Below are 25,273 nucleotides of genomic sequence, written 5' to 3'. Positions count from 1 at the left end.
ATGGTTAGGGAACCCAACTAGTATCCATGGGGACACAGGTTTGATTCCTGGCCTTGCTCAGTGGGTCAGGGATCTGGCGTTGCTGTGAGCTGTGGTGTAGGCCGACAGTTGTAGCTCCAATTGGACCCCTAGCCTGGGAACTTCCATATGCCGAAAGCGCGGCCCTAAAAAGCCATTAAAAAAAAAGAAAAGAAAAGAAAGAAAGATATATTTAAGTGTAGAATGAGGAAGCACTGATCAGCAGAATGCCCCTCCGCCTCTTCTAGTGAAGGTACTATTTATACTTGAAAAGTACAAATTTGCTTGAAGGTTTAGCAAGGTTAAGCTAAAGTGTTACAAAACAGTAACCTTACTCCAAAAAGTAAACCACTTTCCTACATGTAAGATGTGATCCTTTGTAATTTCTACAATAGGCAGTTACAATTTTTTCTCTATTGAAAGTAAAGGTTCAATTTTTTTTTTTTTTTGGCTTTTTAGAGCCATACCTTCGGCATATGGAAGTTCCCAGGCTAGGGGTTGAATTGGAGCTACAGCTGCTGGCCTATGCCACAGCCACAGCAACTTGGGATCCAAGCTGCATCTGCAGCCTACACCACAGCTCACAGCAACACCAGGTCACCCACCGACTGAGCTGGGCCAGGGATGGAACCCGCATCCTGACGCCACAATAGGAACTCCTTAAATTTTTTTAAAGTGAGAGAATTTCAAAAATAAAAAGCTTTCAGTCTTAAATAGGAGTTTAAATTTCGCATTTACAACAGTTTAAGCATTGCTCTTAGTTTAAAGTAGAAATCTCCTTAGATTGTGCGACGATACCCAAGTTAATGTACGTGACACCATTAACGCTTACACACTCACACTCTCACTCATCATGAAGTTCAACGAACGTGGTATAAAAGCTGACCAACCAAGTGATTCTCACCGATGTCCTAATTCTCACCGCCTGCTGCTTCCTGCATCGCACTGTCTGTGCTAAATGGCTCACATGAGATGTGCATGCAATGATCAGAGCGGCGGTATTCGCAATGCCCAGAAACAGAAAACAAGCCACATTTCTCAACCGAAGGATGGGTAAATAAACTGTGCTATATTCGTAACACAAAATACTACACATCAATCCAAAAAAAAAAAGACAGAGAGCGTGAAACATTGACAAACTACACACACCGGCCGTTATGCTGAACTGAGGCCAGACACAAAGAGGGCATCCTACATGATCCCATTCCTTCGAAGTTCAAGGACAGACTCAACTAACCAGCAATCAAAAGTAGGTCAGAACAGAGGCTCCTTCTCCGGGGATAAGGGATACTGACTGGGAATGGGAATGAGGGACCTTGCGGGACACTGGAAATGCTGTCTCGGTCTGAGTGGCGGCCACACCCTGTCTATCGACTTATGTATCCATTCGCCCACCTAAAGACACACACTTATATAACGTCCATCGAGCTGTGCGCTTAAGATTAATACATGTCGGAGTTCCCGTCGTGGCGCAGTGGTTAACGAATCCGACTAGGAACCATGAGGTTGCGGGTTCGATCCCTGCCCTTGCTCAGTGGGTTAAGGATCTAGGCTTGCTGTGAGCTGTGGTGTAGGTTGCAGATGCGGCTCGGATCCCGAGTTGCTGTGGTTCTGGTGTAGGTTGGTGGCTACAGCTCCAATTTGACCCCTAGCCTGGGAACCTCCATAGGCCAAGGGAGCGGCTCTAGAAAAGGCAAAAAAGACAAAAACATAAAAATAAAAAATAAAGATTAATACATGACATACACTTGACTACATGTATGTCACACCACAATAAAACGTTTTTTAAAATTCTACATGGCTAGTCGTTTCACATACACACGAGGCTGCATCTTCTTGCTCACTCTCAACTCTTGGTACGTAAGCTCCCGAGGGCGGGGATCTTTGACCGCTTTATCCTGCTTTCTCTGCCCCGTTTTACCATTAGCTCCTCGAGACTCCTCAGCCCAGGGGCTGCGTCTGCCTTCACACACCCTGCAGCCCGGCGAGGCTGGAGCAAGTGCTGGCGCTCCTGTTCCCACACACGGGCTCTCGGCCCGCGCGGCCTCCGTGACACTCCGGGGACACACTCTGTTCATGTTTTGCCTTTAGGGACTGACTCTGATTGGGAGGTGAGGAAGCTGAGGATTACAAGACTATGTGACTAGATAAGACTGGGAGGGTGGGGTCAGACCTTTGTCCACCGCCTCTCTGGACGACGCCCACCTGCTCTTTCCCTTCCAGACCTCGTCTCACTTGTTCTTGAATAAATTTGGCAGTTTTTTCTTCATCGTCCAAGTCCTGCTTCTTCTTTTTCTCTAGTTCCAGTTGCCGGCGGATCGTTTCCGGGTCCCTATCTATGTACTGAATATACCAGCCTTTTGGTGTCTCATCCACTTTGCACAAGCCTGAAAAAAGAAACAGACGGCATAAATCCGTGTGAAAGCAAAGCTGGAAATAAATATACATGCGTTCTGTCTCTAGTTATTTACCTATTCCTTCAAAAACACTCATTCAAACACGTTCAAATAAATTCATACAACACGTGAATTTTCCATATTTAGTTAGTGAAATTTAATTGGAATATTTTACCTCTTTAAACAAAAAAAAAAAGATATTGATTTTTTTAACTTGCTAGGTTGAGGCAACATTATTTTATTTTGCTTTTCAGGGCTGCACCCACAGCATATGGAAGTTCCCAGGCTAGGGGTTGAATTGCAGCTGCAGCTGCCGGCCTACACCACAGCCACAGCCACACGGGATCCAAGCTGTGTCTGTGGCCTGCACCACAGCTCACAGCAATGCCAGATCCTTAACCCACTGAGCGAGGCCAGGGATTGAACCGTGTCCTCATGGATACTAGTTGGGTTCATTACCTCCGTGGGAACTCCTGAGGCAACATATTTAAACAAGGGGAAAAAGAAGTCTTACCCTGCTTAGTAATGATTCAACTGTGTCTAAGGATTTAACATCCACCGAGTACATGATATTCCACTAAGCAGAAATCTTCCCCCCCAAAATGGAATAAAGAAACACACTGAATAAGTAATACGTTGGTACAAAATTGCTTTCTCCTTTCCCAAACTTTTCATCCTAGGAGAAATGGCGAAAGAAGCAGCACGTGTTAAAAAAAATCACCTTAAGCATTTGTTGAAAAACTGGTAGAATTTGAATAAGGTAGTTGAGTTCACAGTATTTTATCAGTGTTGATTTCCTGGTTTTGATCAGCGCTTTGCAAGATGTGAACATTAGGGGAACATAGGTGATGTGTGTGTGAGAATGCTTTTTGCATATTTTTGTAACTTTCTATAATTCTCAAATTATTTTTAAAATATTTGTTAACAAGTTAATACTGATGAAATGCTAGAAATTTTAAAAAGAAATCACCTTGAGAAGGGATAACAAAAGTTTCCCAAGGTGAAATGAATGTGGGGGGAACTGGAGGAGGACAGGCACTGAGCCCTAACCCACAGGCAGAAGCTTCAGTGGGAAGTCGTCACACCGTCCAGAGAACCACCTGAGACGCGCTCAGACGACAGGAGGGCACAAAAGCAATCCGAAGATCAATCCACCAGTTTCTAACTGCCCTGCTCCTCTTATTTTCCACACACGTACACAGAAAACACAACTCTATCCCTCTTGCAACGCGGCCGCATAACACTGTCCAAACAACGCCTTGTGCCCACCTTCTCTGCCCAGCCACTTGGTGAAATCCGTCAGCGTCTCCCACTGCGTGGCATTCATGTGGATGTGCTCTCGGTGGCTGATGTACTCGTTGTAGACGATGTTGTTATGAACCCTCTTGGTGCCTGAGAACAAAACAGGACGCTGTGGACCCGGCGCGGATGATTAGATTACAAATGCATCACGTGCCCAAGACTTAAGAGGCTTACCAAAGCGTCTCCTGAGAAGTTCCAGAAAGTCATTTCGGAATTCCCTAATAAAGAAAGGCAGGAAAGCATGAGTAATTTCAACAAAGAGCATGACTTTCCTGAAATGCAAGCCATCCAACAGCTTGGATGTGCAAATGATATATGAAATATCTATGGCAATGTCTAATATGCACCTTTAAAAACTGAACAAGGCAAGAACTGCAAAAGATGCCAGCTTCCAAGAATTAAAGTTTAGGGAGTTCCCGTCATGGCTCAGTGGTTAACGAATCTGACTAGGAACCATGAAGTTGCGGGTTCGATCCCTGGCCTAGCTCAGTGGGTTGAGGATCCGGCATTGCTGTGACCTGTGATGTAGGTTGCAGACGCGGCTTGGATCCTGCGTTGCTGTGGCTCTGGTGTAGGGCGGTGGCTACAGCTCTGATTAGACCCCTAGCCTGGGAACCTCCATGTGCTACAGGAGCAGCCCTAGAAAAGGCAAAAAGACAAAAAAAAGAAAAAAGAATTAAAGTTTAAAGTCAGTTTGGAGTGAAGCAGACTGGGCAAAAGTGACCACACCTCTTTGGAGAGGGTTCTTCGTGAAGTTCCTGTGCCTGTTAACCTGCTTTATCGATGATAAAGAAACTGCCCTTTCCACGGGAGGCTGGCACTTCATGTGTCCCTCTGAGTGCACACACTGTTGAATCCCAGATAAACACAGGGGATAAGAAAGACATAAATCCTTGGAGTTCCCGTTGTGGCGCAGTGGTTAATGAATCCGACTAGGAGCCATGAGGTTGCGGGTTCGATCCCTGCCCTTGCTCAGTGGGTTAAGGATCCGGTGTTGCCGTGAGCTGTGGTGTAGGTCGAAGACGTGGCTTGGATCCCGCGTTGCTGTGGCTCTGGCGTAGGCCGGTGGCTACAGCTCCGATTCGACCCCTAGCCTGGGAACCTCCATATGCCGTGGGAGTGGCCCAAAGAAATGGCAAAAAGACAAAAAAAAAAAAAAAATCCTGACCGAGGTCACAATTTAGCAGAACCACGACAACAGAAGCCAAACGGAAAAAGAGATATCACAAAACATCACAGGAACAGGAGACGGAGGTGAGCCGGGGGCTCTTTAATAGACCTGCTGAAGTACAAGCAGGACTCTGACAGCTGAAGAGGGAGAGAGAGCCGTTCACAGCTGCCACAGAGACGTGAAAGCATCGCTGGATGTTTGTGAAGTGACAGTCTTGTCTGGTTAGAGCTGAGGGCGGATACAAATGAGGGCCAAAGTCTTTAGGGTCTAAGACCAAAAGGTCTGGCACTTTGGAGAGAAGAGATGGATAAAGGCAAGACCAAATGTTAATTGTAACAGTAATAACTGCAGGTAATAGTAATTGAGTACTAGGTCCTCTTCTAAACGCTTTTAAAGTAGTAACTCATTTAAACACAAACCTCATGAAAGAAAGATAATACTTGGAAGATACAATACTTACAAATGAAGAGACTAAAGCACAGAGAAGCTTAAGGAGTTCACCCACCCAAGGTCACAGGGCTCCTGAGTGGAGAAGCCCAGATTTGAAGGATTTGGTTAGGCAGCCTGACCCCAGAGCTGGGCTCTTAGCCACTATTGTTTTAGAATGAAAGGTAGTTTTTTGTATGTTTGAAGTGAAAGGAAGGAAAGACTGAATTGTGAGAAATACTTTTTTATAACAATTCCGCACAATGATAAATCATCAAAAGAAGACAAAAATAGCACAAAGATAATCCAGCTATCACATTAATATGCAGGGAATAAACAGACATAACACATAAAATACTAAGCATCTATTAAATGTCCAACCGAATAAAGCTTATGAGATGAGAATGGCTTTGAGTTACTTACTCTGAAAAATAATCCATAAACTGCTGAGGATTTTCAGAAGCCAGCAACAGTTGTCTCTGATGCGATTCGGACATACAATGACACTTAAAGCCATTCTACAAAATGTAAAGGTAAAATTTAACGTAAAGGTTAAATTCTGATTTAGGTCATCGAAATGGGCCCTAGGTACCACTATTTAATTAAACTCCAAGAAGCTGCTCTTTGACGATTAAAAAATAATCAAGTCACACTACTTTATTTTTAAAAATTTTTTTTCTGAAGTTGAGTTTTGCAACCCTGCTAACCAAAGAATCCCAGAAGATTAAAGAGAAAAAGAAGTAGTTCTTTAGAAGACAAACATTAGTAAGAAACATTACAGGGCATAGTAACACAAGAGTGATTTCATTTTTTGACTCCATTTAACAGATTCCCATTGGGCACCTACTTCAGACTCAGTGTTATGCAAGCATTTCAAGGAGTATAATGAGTTAAAATGGGTCATTAGTGAATTTCTATTAAGGAAACTATTTTCACTCATTTTCTTGTACCAGCTCATTATCCAAAATACACTCTTGTGTATTATACTTAAGCCTTATTTGATCATAATAAATCTGTATCTCCAGATAATCATTAAAAAAACATACAAACTTTGACTTTGTATCTATTTCACTTAATTTTTTTTGTTTGTTTTTTGTTTTTTGTCTTTTTAGGGCCGCACCCATGGCATACGGAGGGTTCCAGGCTAGGGGTCGAATCGGAGCTGTTGCTGCTGGCCTACGCCAGAGCCACAGCAACGCGGGATCCGAGCTGCATCTGCAACCTGCACCACAGCTCATGGGCAACGCCAGATCCTTAACCCACTGAGCAAGGCCGGGGATCGAACCCGCAACCTCATGTTTCCTAGTCGGATTGTTTCCCCTGCGCCCCTATTTCACTTAGCTTCTGAACCTAACTCTTCACTAGGAAGAGAAATGAACCATGTGCCTCTGCTCCTGGCACCCCCACCTCCATACACTGCGGTCATGCACTGGCACCCAGGTCAGGACCAGAGACAGCACCCTAGACCCTCCACCTCCCAGATCCACTTATCACTGAGCCCACTCAGTGGTCCCAGTAACCTATCCAGTTTGGGGGCAATGAAACTATTCTGGATGATATTATAATGGTGGACATTAGTCCTTTTATGTTTCTCCAGACCTCCAAAATGTTCCACACCAAGAGTGAACTCTCATACACTGGACTTTGGTGCCACTGATCTGCCAGGGTAGCTTTATTGACTGCAACAAAAGTGCCACTCTGCAGCACCATGTTGATAGCCTGGGAGTCTGTACCTCTGTGGGGCTGGATGTATATGGGAAACCTCTGTATCTTCTGCTCCTTTTTGCTGTGAACTTAAAACTGCTCTAAAAACCAGTCGATTTTTGGAGTTCCTACTGTAGCACGATGGGATCGTCTTGGGAACACTGGGACCCAGGTTCGATCCCCTGCCTGGCACAGTGGGTTGAGGATCCAGCACCACTGCAGCTTTGGCTTAGGTCGAAACTGCGGCTTGGATCTGATCCCTGGCCCAGGAACTCCATATGCTGCAGGGCGGCCAAAAAAGAAAACAAAAACCAAAACAAGTCTATTTTCTCTTTAAGGTCCTAATAATCCTATCCAGCTCTCAACTGGATCTTGGTTTGTGTGTGTGTGTGGGGGGGGGGGGCCTGTTTTAAAAAGCATTTGTGGCATTCCCACCGTGGCTCAGTGGTTAACGAATCCGACTAGGAACCATGAGGTTGTGGGTTCGATCCCTGGACTCGCTCAGTGGGTTAAGGATCTGGCGTTGCCATGAGCTGTGGTGTAGGTTGCAGATGCGGCTCAGATCCCGCGTTGCTGTGGCCCTGGTGTAGGCCGGCGGCTACAGCTCCAATTGGACCCTTAGCCTGGGAATCTCCATATGCCTCGGAAGCGGCCCAAGAAATGGCCAAAAAAAAAAAAGCATTTGTGAGAACAACTGAGAAAATGTGACCATGGAGTGTTTATCACGTGATATAAAGAAATTTTTATTAATTTTGTTATGTGTGATGACACATGTTGTGCCTATGTAGAAGAAGATCCTAATATTTTAGAGGAGCATATTTAAATATTTAGAGGTGAAATATCCTGGTGTTTGTAATTTGTTTTTGTATTTCTGGTGTTTGTAGTTTGTTTTAAAATATTTAGAGAAAAGAAAATATGGCAAAACACTTAAAATGTTAGATCTGTGCAGTGTAAATCAACTATAATCCAATTTTAAAAATTAAAAAACCCCAAAACCTCACAACACCCTTACAAGTAGGTACAGCTCTTATTCCCACTTTACAGACAAGTAAACAGACAGAGAGAACGTAAGTGACTTTAAGTGACCACAGCTCAGCTGCCCGATTCTGATTTGACCCGAGTTCACATCTCATCCACAACAACAGCCTCGGCCTGGCATGTAGCAGGTGCTCCATAAATGCTTGTTAGATGAGCAGCGTGTGCAAGACCTTAGCTCTCCTTTTCCCTCTGCTCCTGAAAAGAGGTATGGACCCTGATCACGTCTAAGAGTCAGGTGGAGTCAGGGACGGCTGTTATTGTGATTGTCCGGACGTAGGGAGAGGCACAGTTCACGCCGGCGTCTAATGACAGCTTGAGTGCGGGCGCTTCTACGATACCTGCAAAACCTTTTCTTATTTCATTTCCAGTTGGGGAAAACTGGGGAGGAAGGAGGTGTCAAGGACCGCTGGCTCCCCGCTCGGGCCTCAGAAGTTTGGCCCTACTGAGATGAGTCCTTGGCTCGCCCTGCGCAGCCCCCACGACTAGGAACACAAGACCCAGGCCCGCACCCCCCGCGTAGAGCCCCTGAGCCTGATCTCCAGCGGGATCCCTCCAGGGAGGGGAAGGGGCTGGGCCCCCGGCCCCCCCCCCCCCCCGGGCCCGCTTACCTCGTCCCGGCACTGCTTCTGGCACATCTGGCAATACCAGCGCAGCTTCTGAAGCCCCTTGGATTTGATCCTGTTGGCGATGGCCTTCGGGGTAAGAAAATCCGACTTCCCCATCGCGACCACAGAGGTAACTTTCGGGGGCCCAGTGCCCTGGCGACCGGAAGCGGAACAGGGCTGAAGGGGTGGGGGTGGGCGGGACAAATACTCACCTCGAATCGGAAGGAGGTGGAGCCTCGGAATGCTGGGCTCCCAACGCTCGCGAGTCTTCACTCCGCCCAGCGGGAAAAAACGAGACTGAAGGAGACGGCGGAGTGGGCGGGGCTCGTGGGGAAGCTTCCGCGCAGGCGCCGTGAGGCCCGTCTGACCGACCTTCAGCCGGGCCGGTGCCACCATGTTCTCTCGGGCGGGCGTCGCGGGTCTCTCGGCTTGGGCCGTGCAGCCGCAATGGTATGGCAGCTCGCGGCGGGAACGGGAGGGTTGCGAGGGATGGAGGAGCTCGGGCAGGCAAACCAGGTGGAGGCGAGTGGGACGGGACCGGGGTTGCAGGCCGCCCAGGCCCCGTCCCGCAGAGGCCCGGGCAGCCGGGCTGCAGGAACCGGGAAGGGCGCGCGAGGGCTTGGGAGAGGGTGAGGTCAGGCCACGTCTCCTGAGGCGGGGTGGGGCGTGAGGGCCACGAGGAGTGGTCATATGGGACCTGGGGAGTAGGACCTTGGTCCTAGTTAATTTCAGGGCGGCCTTGGATCCGCTCAGCTCCTAAGTAAACGCTTAGGAAGCCGCTGCTCCCGGCCAGGCCGCGAACGTCAGGGAGGCCTTACCCGGGTCCGAGTGCGGGAGGGAAGGGCCCGGGGAGCGGTCCACTGGAAGGTTAAGGTGTGCGTTTTGTCCTTGACGTCTTTGAAGCCCTGCGGTGCAGAGCGCAGCAAACCGGAACGCGCGTTAAGCACCGAACGTGCAGCAAGGTGCTTTGCCGGGCACAGGCGAATGATAGAAGCACCCTCATGGGCTGCAGAGGGGACCTTAAAAACCTGCGGGCGAGGAAGGGAAAGACACCGGGAACTATCTCGAAGCCGTTGTGCTGCAGGAGTAACCCGGCAAGGTCAGGACATCGTCCCAAGGTCCCGAGGAGGAGGTAGATGGAGTTTTAAACCTCATCTGTTAGTGACCTTGCAAGTTTTAAGGATTTTAAACGTTGGTTTCCCCCGACCCTCCCCCCCCAATAGTATATTAGAAGGCCTAGGAGAAGGCAGATAAACATTGGTTTGTGGTGGTACCATCTAATAGGATGAAAGATCTTGAAGCCAGACAGATCCTGGAAGATTTTCCTGCTAAGGGAATGATTAGCTGTAGGCTGTGTGTAGCCATTCCCGGGTTTTACAGTAAAGGAGAATTCTAAGGAATCACTGCACTCAACTAGATTTTAATGTTTCGATGTCTTAATTTATGAGAAGGGATTATAAAGCATTACCTAAATTAGTTAACGTTCTCATTAAGCAAAGAATTTATAACAGGAAAAGATTTTCAGGGTAGTGAAGTCTTTAAATCTGATGTGAAAAACTGACACATAGATGTTAGTGGGTTTGTTTTGAGTGTTCATAAGAATTGAGTCACCTTGGTGGGATTCTCACTGGTGTATGTTGTCCCGTTTCTTCATCACTCCGCACACATTTGTTGGGCGCTTGCCCTGCCTGCACCACAGTGGCCCTGTGCAAAGGCTAAAATGTGGTGAACAAGTAGACCTGGTCCCAGGGAGGCTTTGTGGGTAATTCCTGACGTGCAGTGCATGCTCTGCACACATCAGCTCTGCTGCTGGCTTCATGTTATCTGGAAATATTTTTAGAACTCTAAGTTATCCAAAGTGATCTTTAAAAAATGGACACCTCCTGAAATGAAGATAGGTTATTTGGAGTTCCCGTCGTGGCGCAGTGGTTAACGAATCCGACTAGGAACCATGAGGTTGCGGGTTCGATCCCTGCCCTTGCTCAGTGGGTTAACGATCCAGCGTTGCCGTGAGCTGTGGTGTAGGTTGCAGACGTGGCTCGGATCCCGCGTTGCTGTGGCTCCGGCGTAGGCTGGCAGCTGTAGCTCCGATTCAACCCCTAGCCTGGGAACTTCCATATGCCGCAGGAGCGGCCCAAAGAAATAGCAAAAAGACAAAAAAAAAAAGATAGGTTATTTCACATAAAATTGTAGAAATAACTTTTTAAAAATCTGTAAGATAATTTGTGGGGTTCCTGACGTGACTCAGCGGAAACAAATCTGACTAGCATCCCTGAGGACGCAGGTTTGATCCCTGGCCTCGCTCAGTGGGTTAAGGATTTGGCATTGCTGTGAGCTGTGGTGTAGGCCCGTGGCTAGAGCTCAGATACGACCCCTAGCCTGGGAAGCTCCATATACCTCAGGTGCCGCCCTAAACAACAAACAAAAAAAAATCCTGTAATATAATTTGAAGATCTTTTAGTAAATGATCATTTAAGCGCTCTCTCCATATGAGAGAACTCCTGCGGGAGGCTTAAACAAACCTCAGTATACGAGGTAGACTGGGGCCAAACTGCCTGGGTTTAAATAAGTCAGTATTTATAGAGAATGAAGGGCGGTGGGAGAAGTGCCTGTGGGGATCCAGATGTGTCCAATGAAAATCGAAAACGAATTTATAGGTGCACTTTCTCCACACAATGTAATGTGAGAAGCCTAGAAGCTTAGCGAGGCTGAGAATCCGGTGGTGGTTGGTGATGCAGTTCATTTGGTGGAGAGGTGGGGATTGGACTTCCATGCAGGTATTCAGTATTAGAATTAAACATACTTACGATTTTCTTTAAGATTTAGCAGATGCTCTTTCTTAATTTTTATGTTTTTCAGCACTAAACACCCTTTAAAATGCCTTCCAGCTGTGTGTAATTTCTTCGAACGGTAAATAGTTCAGCTGCTAACCTTGAAGCCCCTCTCCTCCACTCCTGCAGCCCTTCTATCGGCGCTGCCCTGTGATCACTGCCGGAGAATGGTCATCTGCCCTCTGGCTGTGTGTGAATTGCCTTCCGCCAGATCCGTTATGTTTCTGGTTTCTCAGATAATCTTGCGAGGATTTCTCAGGACTTAATGGCAGTTTTCCAGAACACACCACTGATTCAGAACTTCCTTTATCTTCCCATTTGCAGATCAATAGGCTTTATTAGTCTCTTTTTTACTACGGTTTGGACTTAGCCTGGAGAATTCCATATGCCCACACCTGCCTCTGGACAGTTGCGCCAGTCATCAGCAATGTGTGTGTGTGTGTGTGTGTGTGTGTATATATATATTTTTTTTTTTTTTTTAGGGCCACACATGCAGCATATGGAAGTTCCCAGGCTAGGGGTTGAATCAGTGTCGCAGCTGCTGACCTACACCACAGCCACAGCAATGCAGGATCCAAGCCTCCTGTCTGTGACCTAACTCATGGCAGTGCCAGATTGTTAACCCACTGAGTGAGACCAGGGATCGAACCCACATCCTTATGGATACTAGTCTGGGTCTTTACCGCTGTGCCACAATGGGAACTCCAGTTCTGTAGGTTTTGGCAAATGCATAAAGACATGTATCTTCCATTGCAGTATCATACAAAATAGTTCCACTGCCCTAAAAAATCTCTTCCTGAAATCCTGGCGCTCACTGATCTTTTCATTGTGCTGTGCTTTGTCAGTTAGGAATGTCTTATGATTGGAATCAGACTGCATTTGTCAGCTAGGAATGTCTTAGGATTGAAATCAGCCTTTTTAGATTGGTTTCTTTCACTTAGCAATATGCAGTTGTGTTCACTCCATGTCTTGCGGTGGCTGATTGCTCATTTATTTCTCTTGCTGAATGCTGCTCCCGTGTATGGCTGTACCTACCCATTGTTTATCCATTCATTCACATATTGAAGGATATCTTGGTTGCTTCTAGGTCGGGGTTATCATGAGTAAAGCTGCTGTAAGCATTTCTGTTCAGGTTCTCATGTGGACGTAAGTTTTTAGCTCATCTAGAGGCCTGGTTGCTGAATCATACGTTTAAACTCTGTTTAGATTTGTAAGACATTGCCAAACCATCTTGCAAAGCAATCACACCGTTTTGCATAGCTGCTGGCAGTCAGAGTTCTGTTGCCCCACATCCTTGTCATCATTTGGTGTTGCCGTTTTTTAAAGAAAAATTTTAGCCATTTTTGGGGGATTTTCTCTGAGGCCACCGTGTTATCTAGGAGCAGAGACAGCTGTGTTTCTTCCGTTCTGTTGCAGTTTGTGCACGCCTCATCTCCCTTTCCGTCTCACCGCATTCGTGTGTCACCTGTCGGAACAGTGTCAAGTAGGAGCAGTGAGAGAGGACACCCTGGTCTTGTTCTTGATCTCGGGGGAAGGTTCTGGTTTCTCACCACTAAACCCTGGGTTTTTGGGGGGACGGGGGGTGTTAGTTTTGTGGATGTTCTTTATCAGGTTGAGAAAGTCTCTTCTATTCCTTATTTACTGAGAGGTTTTTTTATCCCCAGTGGGCATTCAATTTTGTCAAATCCTTTTTCTCCGTGTACTGATCATTTAATTCGTCTTCTTTAACTTATTGGTGTAATACATGCTATTTGATTTTTTGAATGATGGACCACCCTTGCATTCCTGGAATAAATCCCCCAGGGTTGTAGTGTATAGTTGTTTTTAATACGTTACTAGATTCAGTTTGCTAGTATTTTGTTAAAGATTTGTTCATCCATGCTCATGAGAGATACTGTTCTCTTCATTTCTTTGCTTTTTTTTTTTTTTTTTTGGTCTTTTTGCCATTTCTTGAGCCTCTCCCTCGGCATATGGAGGTTCCCAGGCTAGGGTCGAATCGGAGCTGTGGCCGCCAGCCTACACCAGAGCCACAGCAACTCGGGATCCGAGCCGCGTCTGCAACCTACACCACAGCTCACAGCCACGCCGGATCATTAACCCACTGAGCAAGGGCAGGGATCGAACCTGCAACCGCATAGTTCTTAGTCGGATTCGTTAACCACTGCGCCACGACGGGAACTCCTGTTCTCTTCATTTCTGATAATGTCTTTGCAATGTCTTTATCTGGTTTTGGTATTAGGTTATGCTGGCCTCATCGAGTTAGGACATATTCCCACTGCTTCTTCTATTTCTCTTTCTTTTTATTTTATTTTAAATTCTTTTGGCACCAACTACCAAGTCTTCTGATAGTTACAGATCTGTCTTAAATCTTAACACCTCCTAAGTTTCCCAGGCCCATTGGACATTTCCATATGGTCCCATGGTCTTTCAAACTCTATCACATTCACAATTCATTATTTCCAGGGAGGTCACCCTCACCCAGTTTTTCTGTCTCGGTTAAATGACAGCACAGTCTACTCAGGTCATTAAATTAGAACTCTTTGGGTCCCCTTGCTCTCAAGTCTAGTCTCCTGTCGCTTTGCCCACTTCTCAGTCCAGGTTCTTGCCTTCTCTTGTCTGGAAGCTGTAGGCAGCCCCTCCTTTGGCCTCCATGTCGTCGACATCAGTGTTATTTTGTGCTTTTCACAGCTGTCTAAGATTCTTTACCCTCAAACGGAACTGATTTATGGGGGTATAGACATTCTTACTACTGTGAAGTAGTGTTTAAACTGATTAACCCAAGTTGTGTCTTCAGCTTCAAAACTACATTCAGTTCTAGGAGTGCTCTCCTCCTCTGTGCACAGGTTCATGGATTCTTTAGTGCTCCTTCGGGGGCTTTCCAGGCCAACACGGGTGCTTTGTGGATTGAAGAGCTGAAAGACAGGGAGTTCCTGTTGTGGCCCAGTGGGCCAAGAGCCCAGTGTTGTCTGTGAGGATGTGAGTTCAATACCTAGCCTCGCTCAGTGGGTTAAGGACCCTGCACTGCCGCAGGCTGTGGTTTAGGCTGCAGGTATGGCTCCAATTCAGACCCTGGCCTAGGAACTTCCATATGCTGCAGGTGCGGCTGTAAAAAGAAAAAAAGAAAGAACTGAAAGTGCTTATTTAATAACATGTCTTTAGCAGCGGGGGAGCATCCTCCCCTTTATCTTTCACTCACAGTCCTTTTTTTTTTTTTTTTTTTGTCATTTGTCTTTTGAGGGCCACACCCACATATAGCCGCCAGCCCACACCAGAGCCATAGCAACGCCAGATCTGAACCGTGTCTTCGACCTACACCACAGCTCACGGCAACACCAGATCCTTAACCCGCTGAGCGAGGCCAGGGATTGAACCCACAACCTCATGGTTCCTAGTCGGATTCGTTAACCACTGCGCCACGACGGGAACTCTGCTCACATTACTTTTAAGTGGGATCATTTTGACTCTTATGCATCAGCATGTTAAAGACTGCAGAACATGTTCAGTGTACGCTTGATGTAGACCCGAGTATGCGTGAACCTCGTTGGTGAGATGACCGTGTGCTTCTCGTCCGAGGCCGTGTCCTGGAGCCGGGTGGCTCTTCAGTACGTGCTTCTTGAATTGCGTTGGGAAAGTTAAGAATTGGTTTACGTAAACTGCTTTTCACACATGTGGTCATCTTAGGATGTGTGCTTGACCCTGAGTGCAATTTGAAAAGGTTTCGGTGCAGTGAGGAAGTCGGGCGCGTCCTCGGGAACCGAGGAATGCTTTTGAGAGGTGGCTGGCCTTGATTTTAAGTATGATTAGATAGTCTCTCGAGGGATAGGGCTTTTCTGTCCTGCAAACAAGAGAGGCCAGGACCTGTGTGAATGCCCCTGTGACGTCAGGGCCAGCTTTGTGTCAGAGCAGATAGGATGAGGCCTTGGACCGAGGGTTTGGTATCAAGTATTGAGGAATGTTTTGTATACATATAACCACGTACATTCAGAGTCGTGTTTGATAGGTTGGTTTTTTAATGGGGTACTCTTTAAATAAATGGGTTAACTTTGAAAGTTTTTCTTGCATGATGGAGCTATTTTTCAAAAACTTAAATGTTTTTATCACCTCTGATTCTCAGGATCCAAGTTCGAAATATGGCAACCTTGAAAGACAGTAAGTACTTTCTCTCAATATGTGAATTAAGGAAAACTAAACTTTGACAAAATTACTCTTGAAAATGTGCTGCTTTAGCGCATTACGTATTTGGTCAACATGGGCAAAAATCAATCTGTGTCATATGTGTGGAACATTAAACTTGTTTTGGAAAAGACTGTTGTGAGCGGACCCTTGGTTCTGATTCTGTCTGTAGAATGATAATGATATAACTAGGAAAAAAACTGGGCTCTTTGTGTGTATAAAATTTACAGGATATGTGGCCATTTAATTTTAAGTGTATGATTCACTGTTTCTGTGTTTCCATTTTGCTTGTCCTGTCCTGGAAGCTCTGGGTGTGAGAGGAGTTAGTCCTCACTCTAACGTTCAGCCTCATTCAGCATCTACTGTTCATTGATGGTCTGACTGCTAATTAGCCCACCTTGCAGGCTAGGAAAGTATTTTGATAAATTCAGAAACGAAATTATGACTTCTTGATCTTAACACAGCACTTCTGTTTTTCAGTTACCAGGCGACTAAAGTCAATCAAAAACATCCAGAAAATTACCAAGTCTATGAAAATGGTAGCAGCAGCGAAATATGCCCGAGCCGAGCGGGAGCTGAAGCCAGCCCGAGTGTATGGGATAGGGTCTTTGGGTAAGAGGAACCTGCTTGGTGACGTGTGTGTCCTTGGGACTTACAGGCACTCCTTTGTCATGTAGCCTGCGCAGTTGGAAGCTTAGAGCCCCTGCTTTGCAGGCGAGGAAGGCAGAAGCCCCCAGCAGTCGTGGTAACACCTGCGTGGCTCAGCATCCAAGCGTGTCTGTCTGTGAGCCACTGTGTGTGATCAACGTTCACTTTTAAAACAATCGGAAGTTTTCCCGAGCTTATTAACTGTCTGGGGAGTTTAGCTTATCAGACTCACAATGCTCGATTTCATCCTCTTACACTGTGTTGGGACATTTTAGGGCTGCGGGGTGGGGAGGGGGTGCCCTGCATGGAAGGTGACCAGTAGTCATGGATCTGACTCTGAGCCATGAGCAGAATGTTTAAACATCAACTAAAGAGAGAGAGATGTGCTGACTTCCAAATTGAAGAAACGACATCCAGATTTGTGTATTAATTTATCTGTGTGTTAGATGTAAATTACCTGGGGCAATAGTGTTCTTTTCTTATTTTTTAAACATGGATATATCCTAATTATTTTGTATGAGAGAATGATAAAGCACTAACTCAGCCCAGTGGATATGACTTCTTGCATGAAAATACCATATTCCCCTAACAGGTATAGGTTAGGTTTTAGCCCCAACCGTTAGCTCTCCTGAGTCCTGGTCTCTCCCTACCACTAAGCACCTAGTTGCTGGCCCATTAAATGTTGGTTGGTAAGTCACTCTAGCCTATTTCTATAAAACAGGGAACGTCACTCACTATTCACCTTTCTTGCTAAACTAAGTGTAGTAAATTTGTTTTCCTTCTAAAAGTCTATAACCTCAAAACTGTCTAATAAAGAGGAAACCAGCTTGGATAGCTGAATATTTGTGGTATGATTTTTAAAATGCAAATTGAGGCCACCGGTCAGCTTCTAAGTCCTTTAAACTAAAAAAAAAAAAAAAAAGGTTACCAACGGCTAGATATTAAGTGGCTAACCATTTCAAGTATTGCGGACTTACATAGGCATTTTAGGGGGTACAATGGAAAACATACAAGAGGCCTCACAAAAGGTGCTCTCTCCACCCCTGGACTTCGGCGTTCAGGACCCATGGTTCGGATTCTGTGGAGGGTCCTCAGGTACTGAGATTTGAGAATCACGCCTCCCGGAAAAGCTAACAGAGGGCATTTGTTGAAATAGGTTTTTTTTTTCCCTTTTTTCTTTTTCTTTCTTTTTTTTTCTTTTTTTTGTCTTTTTGTCTTTTTGTCCTTTTTACGGCCGCACCTGCAGCATATGGAGGGTCCTAGGCTAGGGGTCTGCTGCTGGCCTACACCACAGCCACAGCAATGTCAGATCAGAGCTGTGTCTTCAACCTACACCACAGTTCATGGCAACCCCAGATCCTTAACCCACTGAGGGAGGCCAGGGATCGAACCTACAACCTCATGGTTCCTAGTCAGATTCATTTCTGCTGTGCCACACGGGTACTCCTGAAATAGGTTTTCTTTCTCAACCATTTCCCCCGTACAATCCATGTATATTTAATCATATTTAAACCCCCTCCCCCTTGGCCTCTGCTTCTTCACAGACAGGACCAACGAAATGAGGTTAGAATAATGCCCAAAATAAAGTGGCATCTGTTATTGCAGCATCAACATTTTTCTTTAAGTTTGACTGTAGAGTATTATGTGAGCAGTTCAGTAAGTGCTTGCTCTCTGCTTTCTTGGCTGTACACTGATTTGCATTCTTTACAAGTTTAGGTCTGGGTGAGTTAGCACGTGTGTAAGTCCAGCCCCTTTACAGGTTCTTTAATTGTACTAGCAATTTCTTTTCGTCAGAATCTAAGACCACTTGGTCCTCGAGAACCTCTGCCATAAAAGCGCACAGACACTTGGTTATGTTGGGACATAGTTTCGTCAGTTGGGGTTATTGCTGTATTTTGTGTAATTGCATATAAGGATTTTTTTTCTTTTAAGCTCTGTATGAAAAGGCTGATATTAAGGTACCTGAAGACAAGAAGAAACACCTCATCATCGGTGTGTCCTCAGACCGAGGGCTTTGTGGTGCTATTCATTCCTCAGTGGCTAAACAGATAAAAAGCGAGGTGGCCAATCTCACAGCAGCTGGGAAGGAAGTTAAGATTGTTGGAGTTGGTGATAAAATCCGGGGCATCCTCCACAGGTAATTCAAGTTCATGTTGTCTCTGTTTCAAAGGGTGCAGGCAGGGAGCTCTCTGATGACCTAGCAGGTGGAGGCTCCTGCGTTCTCTTCTCTCTGCTGTGGCTCTCGTTGCTCTGCAGCGTAGGTTTCGTCCCTGGCCCAGGAATTCCCATAAATATATACTAAAAAAACCCCAAGAGAGAACCTGAAATAAATGTTGCAATTCTCATTAAAAAAAAATAAAATAAAAGGGTGCAAGCATGAATAAAGGGAGGATTCATTGATAGTTTCTTTAAGCAAGGCATCTTTTGTTGGTTACCATTTTATTCACACAGAAAGGTTTTGTTTTTTTTTTTCCCCAGCCATGGTAGAATGTATAGATTTCCCTTGTTTTCTTTTTTTTTTTTTTTTAAACTTTTTAGGGCCTCAGCTGCAGCATATGGAAGTTCCCAGGGGGTCCAACTGGAGCTGCAGCTGCCAGCATGTGCCACAGCAATGCAGGATCTAAGCCACGTTTGCAATGTACACCAGCTCACGGCAATGCCAGATCCTTAACCCACAGCCTCATGGATACTAGTTGGGTTTGTAACCTACTGAGCCACAATGGGAACTCCCCCTTGTTTTCTTGTCTTTGGCTTCTCCTTCTTCCAAACCATACGTCGGATACAGGGGGAATATCAGAAACTAGTAACTTTTTTTTTTTTTTTTTTAATGAGACCTCTGAGGAGCTGTCACAGCTTGGAAGTGTCCGAAATGAATGACAGGTGGTGAGGACAGGAAGGAGGGGAGTAGAGGCGTAGAGGAACATAAGGCGAGGAAGGCCTGACTGCTGGTCCTCACTTCCTAGAGCTGCAGGAAAGGAGCGCTGATGATGGGTGGGGCAGCTCCACTCAGTGGGGATTCGGTGACCGCCCGCCCTCCCGCCCTCGACACACTGACCGCTCCGATCTGCAGGGAGAGACTCTTTCCCTCGCTCCCTGTGTTCCTTCAGCAGCAGTGTTCCATTCAGCTCTGCCGTGTGACCTTTCATTTTCTTGTAGGACGCACTCGGACCAGTTTCTAGTGACATTCAAGGAAGTGGGGAGGAAGCCCCCCACCTTTGGGGATGCGTCGGTGATTGCCCTCGAGCTGTTAAATTCTGGATATGAGTTTGATGAAGGGTCTATCATCTTCAACCGATTCAGGCAAGAATGCTGTTGCGATCCAAGCTTTTGTTGTGTTTGTGATCGTATTTTTAAATTAAGTAACTGTCTGATTGACAGTTTAAAATTATTGTGGAATTTACCTTTGCTTTTGTCATTTCCAGGTCTGTCATCTCCTACAAGACAGAAGAAAAGCCCATCTTCTCCCTTGATACCGTTGCAAGTGCTGGTAAGTTTTGTATGACAAGTGCGTTTCCTGTGAAAAGGAGAGATCTGTACATTTAGGAGGCGGTAACAAAATGTCCGGCTGTTTTTTTTCTGTTACCACCTGTTACCTTCCATGGGAAACTAGAATCATTGTTTGATGACGCCTACTCCATTCCTTCATTATTTGAACAAATAAATAAAGATCCATTGAGGGCCATCACCGGATATGGTTTCTGTCCTTGGGGATTGAAGAACTTGGCTAGAAGCTGGCTTTGCAATCCGTATGGGACCCCTCCGTAGCCACAGTACAGTCAGGGGCTCTGGAAGAGAGACTTGAACAGTGTTCACAACTGATGTACATTGGACAGCTCCATTGTCTTGTTTTGCTGTTTGAATAAAGTCATCGCTGCTCAGCGAAACATCCTGGAAAATAGGGTTTTCCCCTCTGTATATTATATTTCTTCTAGCCTAAGATGTATACTTTTTTACATGCTAATGTATCTGAAATTGGGATGCTTCTGCCAGTTCATGGCATGTCATTTTTAATTGGCTATGCTATCTTTCTTCATGGTACATAAAATGGGAGTTATAATTCACTGCATCTTAAGTTTGATGAAATACAGTACCGTTTCACCACTTTACCCTAACGAGTGAATTTTGAAGTGTGCCGCTGAGTTTCTGCAGCATAATTATGAAAATTCATAGCAGCCTCTAATTCTTCTACTCTGCCATATTCTCAGAAAAGCTTTCCCTCCCTCATTTTTCTGACACTTTCAGGTTTCTCCAGTAGTCTAGTGGTTGAATCAGGATCTAGTCTACACTAGATCTACACACTACACTAGTCTCAATTATTTTCTTACTTTCTTTATTGAAAAACATAGTCATTGACTGTTGGGTGGCTTGGTGCCAGGCACTCTGCCAGATGCTGTCCAGAGGATTCATGCCCATGAAACATAGTGATATTACTTGAGAAGTTGGCCTCTTAGGTTTTATGAAGTTACGCATTTGAATAGAATAGGAAATGCTTTGTTTACACACGTTTTGATGAAAATCTGCTATAATGTATAGTATGGAAGTAGATGAAGCTTCTACAATTGAGTCTTAACCAATCTTACATCGACTTCTCAATAATTGTAAAGGATTTTTTAGGAGTTCCCTGGTGGCTCAGTGGGTTAAGGACCTTTCCCAGGAGCTTCTGCATGCTGCTCTGAGGCCAAAAGAGGAGGAGGGGGGTGTTTTATACTAGGAAGCTGTTTTGATGAGATCAGTCTTTGTGCTCTTTTGCGCGAAAGAAATCCATCACCTGTTTTAACAGAGAGCATGAGTATCTATGATGATATTGATGCTGATGTGCTGCGGAACTACCAAGAGTACAGCCTGGCCAACATCATCTACTATTCCCTGAAGGAGTCCACCACGAGTGAGCAGAGCGCCAGGATGACGGCCATGGACAACGCGAGCAAGAATGCTTGTAAGCACACGGCACAGTCCGAGAGGAAGCCTCTCGCCAGAAGTAGCATGAAGACCCTCATGTCAAAGGCAGCATTCTTGAGTGGACCGGGGAGCAGGAGAGCTGGGCTCTGGTCCTGGGCCCTGCCACCGATCCGTCAGGAGAGCAGGATAGCATGCTCTGCCTTAAAGGAAGCGATTGCGTACTCGGTAGGCAGTAAGTGTGCGAGTACTTCGAGAAGGTGTCTCACGGGAGATGCAGAAACACCTTCATAAAATTTTTTGAGAGGCCAGTTTCGATACCCAAGAGGAAACAGAATCTCTTACTTTTAAATGAAGCAGCATTTCAGTTGGTGCTGAAAGTATTCTTTTCTAGTTTTGGGTCTTATGTCTAATCTGGTGTTTTGTTTTCAGCTGAAATGATTGATAAATTGACTTTGACATTCAATCGCACCCGCCAAGCTGTCATCACAAAGGAGCTGATTGAAATCATCTCCGGTGCTGCGGCTCTGTAAGTAACACGCCCGGCTTCCAGAGTTCTCTCATCTGTGCCTGCTGCTTAACTTTGCATGTTTAAGTTTTTTCCCACTTTGTTGCGTCTGTGAAAGATGAAATGATCCATTGCTTAATGTTTCCTTAATATTAGTATATAAAGATTTGATGAAAATGAGATCTCTGGCTTATTTTGATTGTTTGAGCTGAAACATTCAGGCGTAGTTTCTTCTTTTAGAAATCAGCATATGGCTCTCTCTCACTTTCCTGAAGTTTAAGGAATAAAGATGTGAATGATTTAGTAACATTTATAAAATCTGTCTTTGAAACTTAAAACATTATAAACCGAGCTTTCTGAGTTATAGGACTGGTTTGGCTGGTTTTATATAATTTTGTAAATCATTGAATGGTGGTAGAATCCAGGAATTTTTTTTAAGTTTTCTGTATTTGTGCTGTCTTAACAGAGGTTCTTAAAATACCATTTTCCCCAAGAAAATAGCTTGGTTATCTAGCTAGATGTGTAATGTTTATGAAATCAGGGTTACCATGATGAGAAATTGTTTTAAAAATTACTGGGGTTTTCTTGTGGTGCAGTGAGTTAGGGATCCCGTGTTGTCAGTGGAGCAGCTCGGTGGATGCTGTGGCAGGGGGTTGACCCCCAGCCTTGGAACTTCCACGTGCCAAAGGTGTGACCAAAGAAAAGACTAAGCCACCGCCCAGCCTGGCACTCCTGCCCTGTGGTGTCAGAGTCCAGGCACTCCCAGCCTGACGGGCATCGTTATAATGCGTCTCCTTCCTGTAGTGCAGTTTCTAAGCGGCGGCCAAGACGGGACTAAATGAGGGTCTTATTCCCATCCTCACGGCCGTCTGTCCTGCTGCTGGGGCCAGGCCGACTGCTGGGTGGGGCGTCGGGGGCTGTGAGACGCCGAGAGCTGACGTGAGGACCCGGCTCTTTCTCAATGGGCATGTGGGCGCCTGGCTGGAAGGTAGCAGTGCCAGGGAAATGAGCGGGGGGAGATTGGGACACAGACTGAGAATTTTTCAAGGGATTCAGAGAACTGGTAATTCACGGGTTCGTTTTTGCTTTCTGGGAAGGCTGTCTAACTCCTTTATTAAAAGTTAGCTGTGCAGCCCACAATGGGTTGTTTATGTGAATGGCCTTGCATGCTCTGTAACCTGTCAGGTCTTCTGCCTAAAGACTCTTCATACGAACACCTGTGGCTATTTGGTAATAAGATTAAAGGCATGAATAAACCGTAGTATTTGAGGTGTCAAATATGGGTGGCCCGCCTCAGATTTGTTCATGTATGCTAGTTACAGAAAACGCCATGGTTTGTCAAGTAGGCTTTCACACTCCTGCCTGCCTACATGAACATGGTTGTATTGCTTCTGATGGATTCAAGGCTAACGTTTTTTTAACCACCATTGAATCTGTTTCAAGGCACTGTTGTGGTACGTGTGCAATACACTCAAGGTAGTGAGTGAGGCGACGGGCTTTTTTAGTTGGAAATTGTACATGATTAACTAGCACGGATTGCTTCTTGACCTGCTTGTGTTTGTCTTTTTCTCCTAATATACTAACCCAGGGAGTAGTGAAATCGAGTTCCGTCCACAGACAAGAGGTAACGTGGCCATGTTTCACATACTCTCTCCTACCCCGTCCAAAAGGAGCCCGGTCAGATAGGACTGAGGCCAAGTCCGCAGTGCACAGGGAGAATCAGCATTCGTTTGAGGCTTTAAAAACAGGCCTGTGAAGCCCTGGGGTTCTCAAAATCCCTTGATGTCTGACTTCACAGAAGCCAGCTAAGTTCTCCCCATTTCTGTATTCATTCTGTTCTGTTGTGAAAACATCATGTAGGCTCTGGAAAAGTCCAGCGCGGTCTCGAGAATGAGAATAAAACAGGCAAATAACATTGTCAAGAAAATGGTTTTCCAGTTCCGATTGTGGCTCGGTGGGTTAATGATCCCATGTTGCCAACAAGCTGCAGCGTAGGTCCCAGAGGCAGCTCGGATCTGGCGTCTCTGTGGCTGTGGCGTAGGCCTCAGCTTCCCGCTCTGATTCGACCCCTAGCCTGAGAACGCCCACATGCCACAAGTGCAGTCATAAAAAGAAAAAGAAAATAGTTTTACCCTCGTGGACCCCAGACCAAAATTTGAGAACCACTAATGTAGAGTAACATTTTATTATGTAAAGTCAGTTTTTTTAAAAGCCTGGTGAAATATGTGTTATCTCTTAACATCTTTATGTTAAAAAAAAAATTGTTTGATTTTTATTTGTTTTACTTTGTTTTTCAGGTAAAGAAGAATTCAGCCAGCTGGCTGTTTTTAGCTTTCTGCTGTCCTTGTCAGAAGAAGTTGTCGTTCCATTGTCTAAATTACTAAAGGCAGCAAGATATTTGTAAATTATCTTACAATAAATGAGTCACTATACGGAAATGCCTGCTTTTTTCTTATTATGTTAGAATAAATTTTCAGAAATGAGATCTTAATAAAACATTTAGGAATATTTAACATGCTACTATTAAAATTTTTTGCTAAAAAGATAATTGAGGCTTTTCTGATGTTCTGGTTAAAGAGCCTGGCCTCCTTGGGGTCAGAGGGGAAGGAAAAGGCAACGGGTCACAACCTCAGCACAGGCCTCTGTCCTCACCTTCACAGAACAGCCAGCACAGTGACAGTGGGCTGTCAGTCGTTTGCTGTTTCTCACGTGTGTAGCACGCCAGGCGTATACTATCTAAATTTTAAGTCTTTTCCAAGGACTAAAACATTTCAGTAGGATATTCATTCAAAATTCATATTTGAGATAACCACTGAGATTGGATGCCTGAGCTATTCCACACAGTGGCTTGACCGTGCCAAAATGTCAGGGTTTTCCCTATTTATTTAAAAAGAGGGCTTAGCCGTTTTATCACAAAAGGAATGTATATTACAATGACTACAGAACTGTAAAATATATTAAAAATATAAAGCCCATTATCATTTTATCAACTGTTTATAAAATTGAACAGAAATAATAAATGATTTAGCAACCACAAACCTATATTGTTTGTTGTTTTTTGGTCATGCCGGTGGCATGTGGAAGTTCCCTGGCCAGGGATCAAACCTGAGCCACAGCAATGACCCAAGTCTTGCAGTGACAATGCTGATCCTTAACTTGGCTGCACTGCACGGGAACTCCAACAGCTGTAAAGCTCTGTCAGGAGCAGTACTGCCAGGAGTTAATGTTGGCTCAGCGGTAATGAACCCAACTAGTACCCATGAGTACGCGGGTTCGATTCCATGTGGCTGTGGCCCAGGCTAGCGGCTACAACTCTGATTCTGACCCCTAGTCTGGGAACCTCCATGTGCCTTGGGTGTGACCCTGAAAGCAGAGGGAGAAAAGCAGTGCCGCTACTACAATAAAGCTGCCAGAGAGGATAAACTGAGTGGACTCTTGGGGTCATTTTCTAGCTTCCCTGAAACTTTACAAGAGCCATTTTTATTTCTGAGCCTTTCAAGGCTGGTAGGTCTCCACCTGCGTTGCTCTGAGATGTCACAGTGATCTTTAATAAGCCT

At 45.4% G+C, this 25,273-nt stretch overlaps 2 protein-coding genes across 4 annotated transcripts in view; one reads left to right on the top strand and one right to left on the bottom strand.

Moving 5' to 3' along the window:
- Positions 1–8,849, bottom strand: part of KIN (Kin17 DNA and RNA binding protein) — a 31,238-nt gene extending 22,389 nt beyond the window's left edge. Inside the window, exons 1-5 of the mRNA XM_047755469.1 lie at positions 8,664–8,849; positions 5,737–5,831; positions 3,891–3,934; positions 3,684–3,806; positions 2,224–2,405 (exon numbers count right to left, since the gene is read on the bottom strand). Coding sequence (XP_047611425.1) covers positions 2,224–2,405; positions 3,684–3,806; positions 3,891–3,934; positions 5,737–5,831; positions 8,664–8,777 — 558 coding nt within the window. The 5' untranslated portion in view covers positions 8,778–8,849. The remainder of the gene's footprint in view (positions 1–2,223; positions 2,406–3,683; positions 3,807–3,890; positions 3,935–5,736; positions 5,832–8,663) is intronic.
- A 138-nt stretch (positions 8,850–8,987) lies between these two features.
- ATP5F1C (ATP synthase F1 subunit gamma) lies at positions 8,988–24,154 on the top strand. Of its 3 annotated transcripts, XM_047755466.1 has the most exons (10): positions 8,988–9,110; positions 15,606–15,640; positions 16,145–16,276; positions 18,245–18,449; positions 19,469–19,612; positions 19,735–19,799; positions 21,093–21,248; positions 21,641–21,737; positions 23,305–23,340; positions 24,014–24,154. In XM_047755466.1, exons 1-9 carry the CDS (start codon positions 9,055–9,057, stop codon positions 23,309–23,311), a joined length of 897 nt encoding a protein of 298 aa, XP_047611422.1. In that variant the 5' UTR covers positions 8,988–9,054; the 3' UTR covers positions 23,312–23,340; positions 24,014–24,154. The 3 variants fall into 3 exon arrangements, with proteins under 3 accessions (XP_047611422.1, XP_047611423.1, XP_047611424.1); XM_047755467.1 differs by lacking the exon at positions 23,305–23,340; XM_047755468.1 differs by lacking the exons at positions 23,305–23,340; positions 24,014–24,154 and having other exon boundaries at positions 21,641–21,741.
- The last annotated feature ends 1,119 nt before the right edge of the window (positions 24,155–25,273 follow it).

This window comes from Phacochoerus africanus, chromosome 12 (assembly GCF_016906955.1).
Source record: "Phacochoerus africanus isolate WHEZ1 chromosome 12, ROS_Pafr_v1, whole genome shotgun sequence".
NCBI classification, from domain to species: Eukaryota; Metazoa; Chordata; class Mammalia; order Artiodactyla; family Suidae; genus Phacochoerus; species Phacochoerus africanus.
This window is presented reverse-complemented; position numbering and strand designations above follow the sequence as displayed.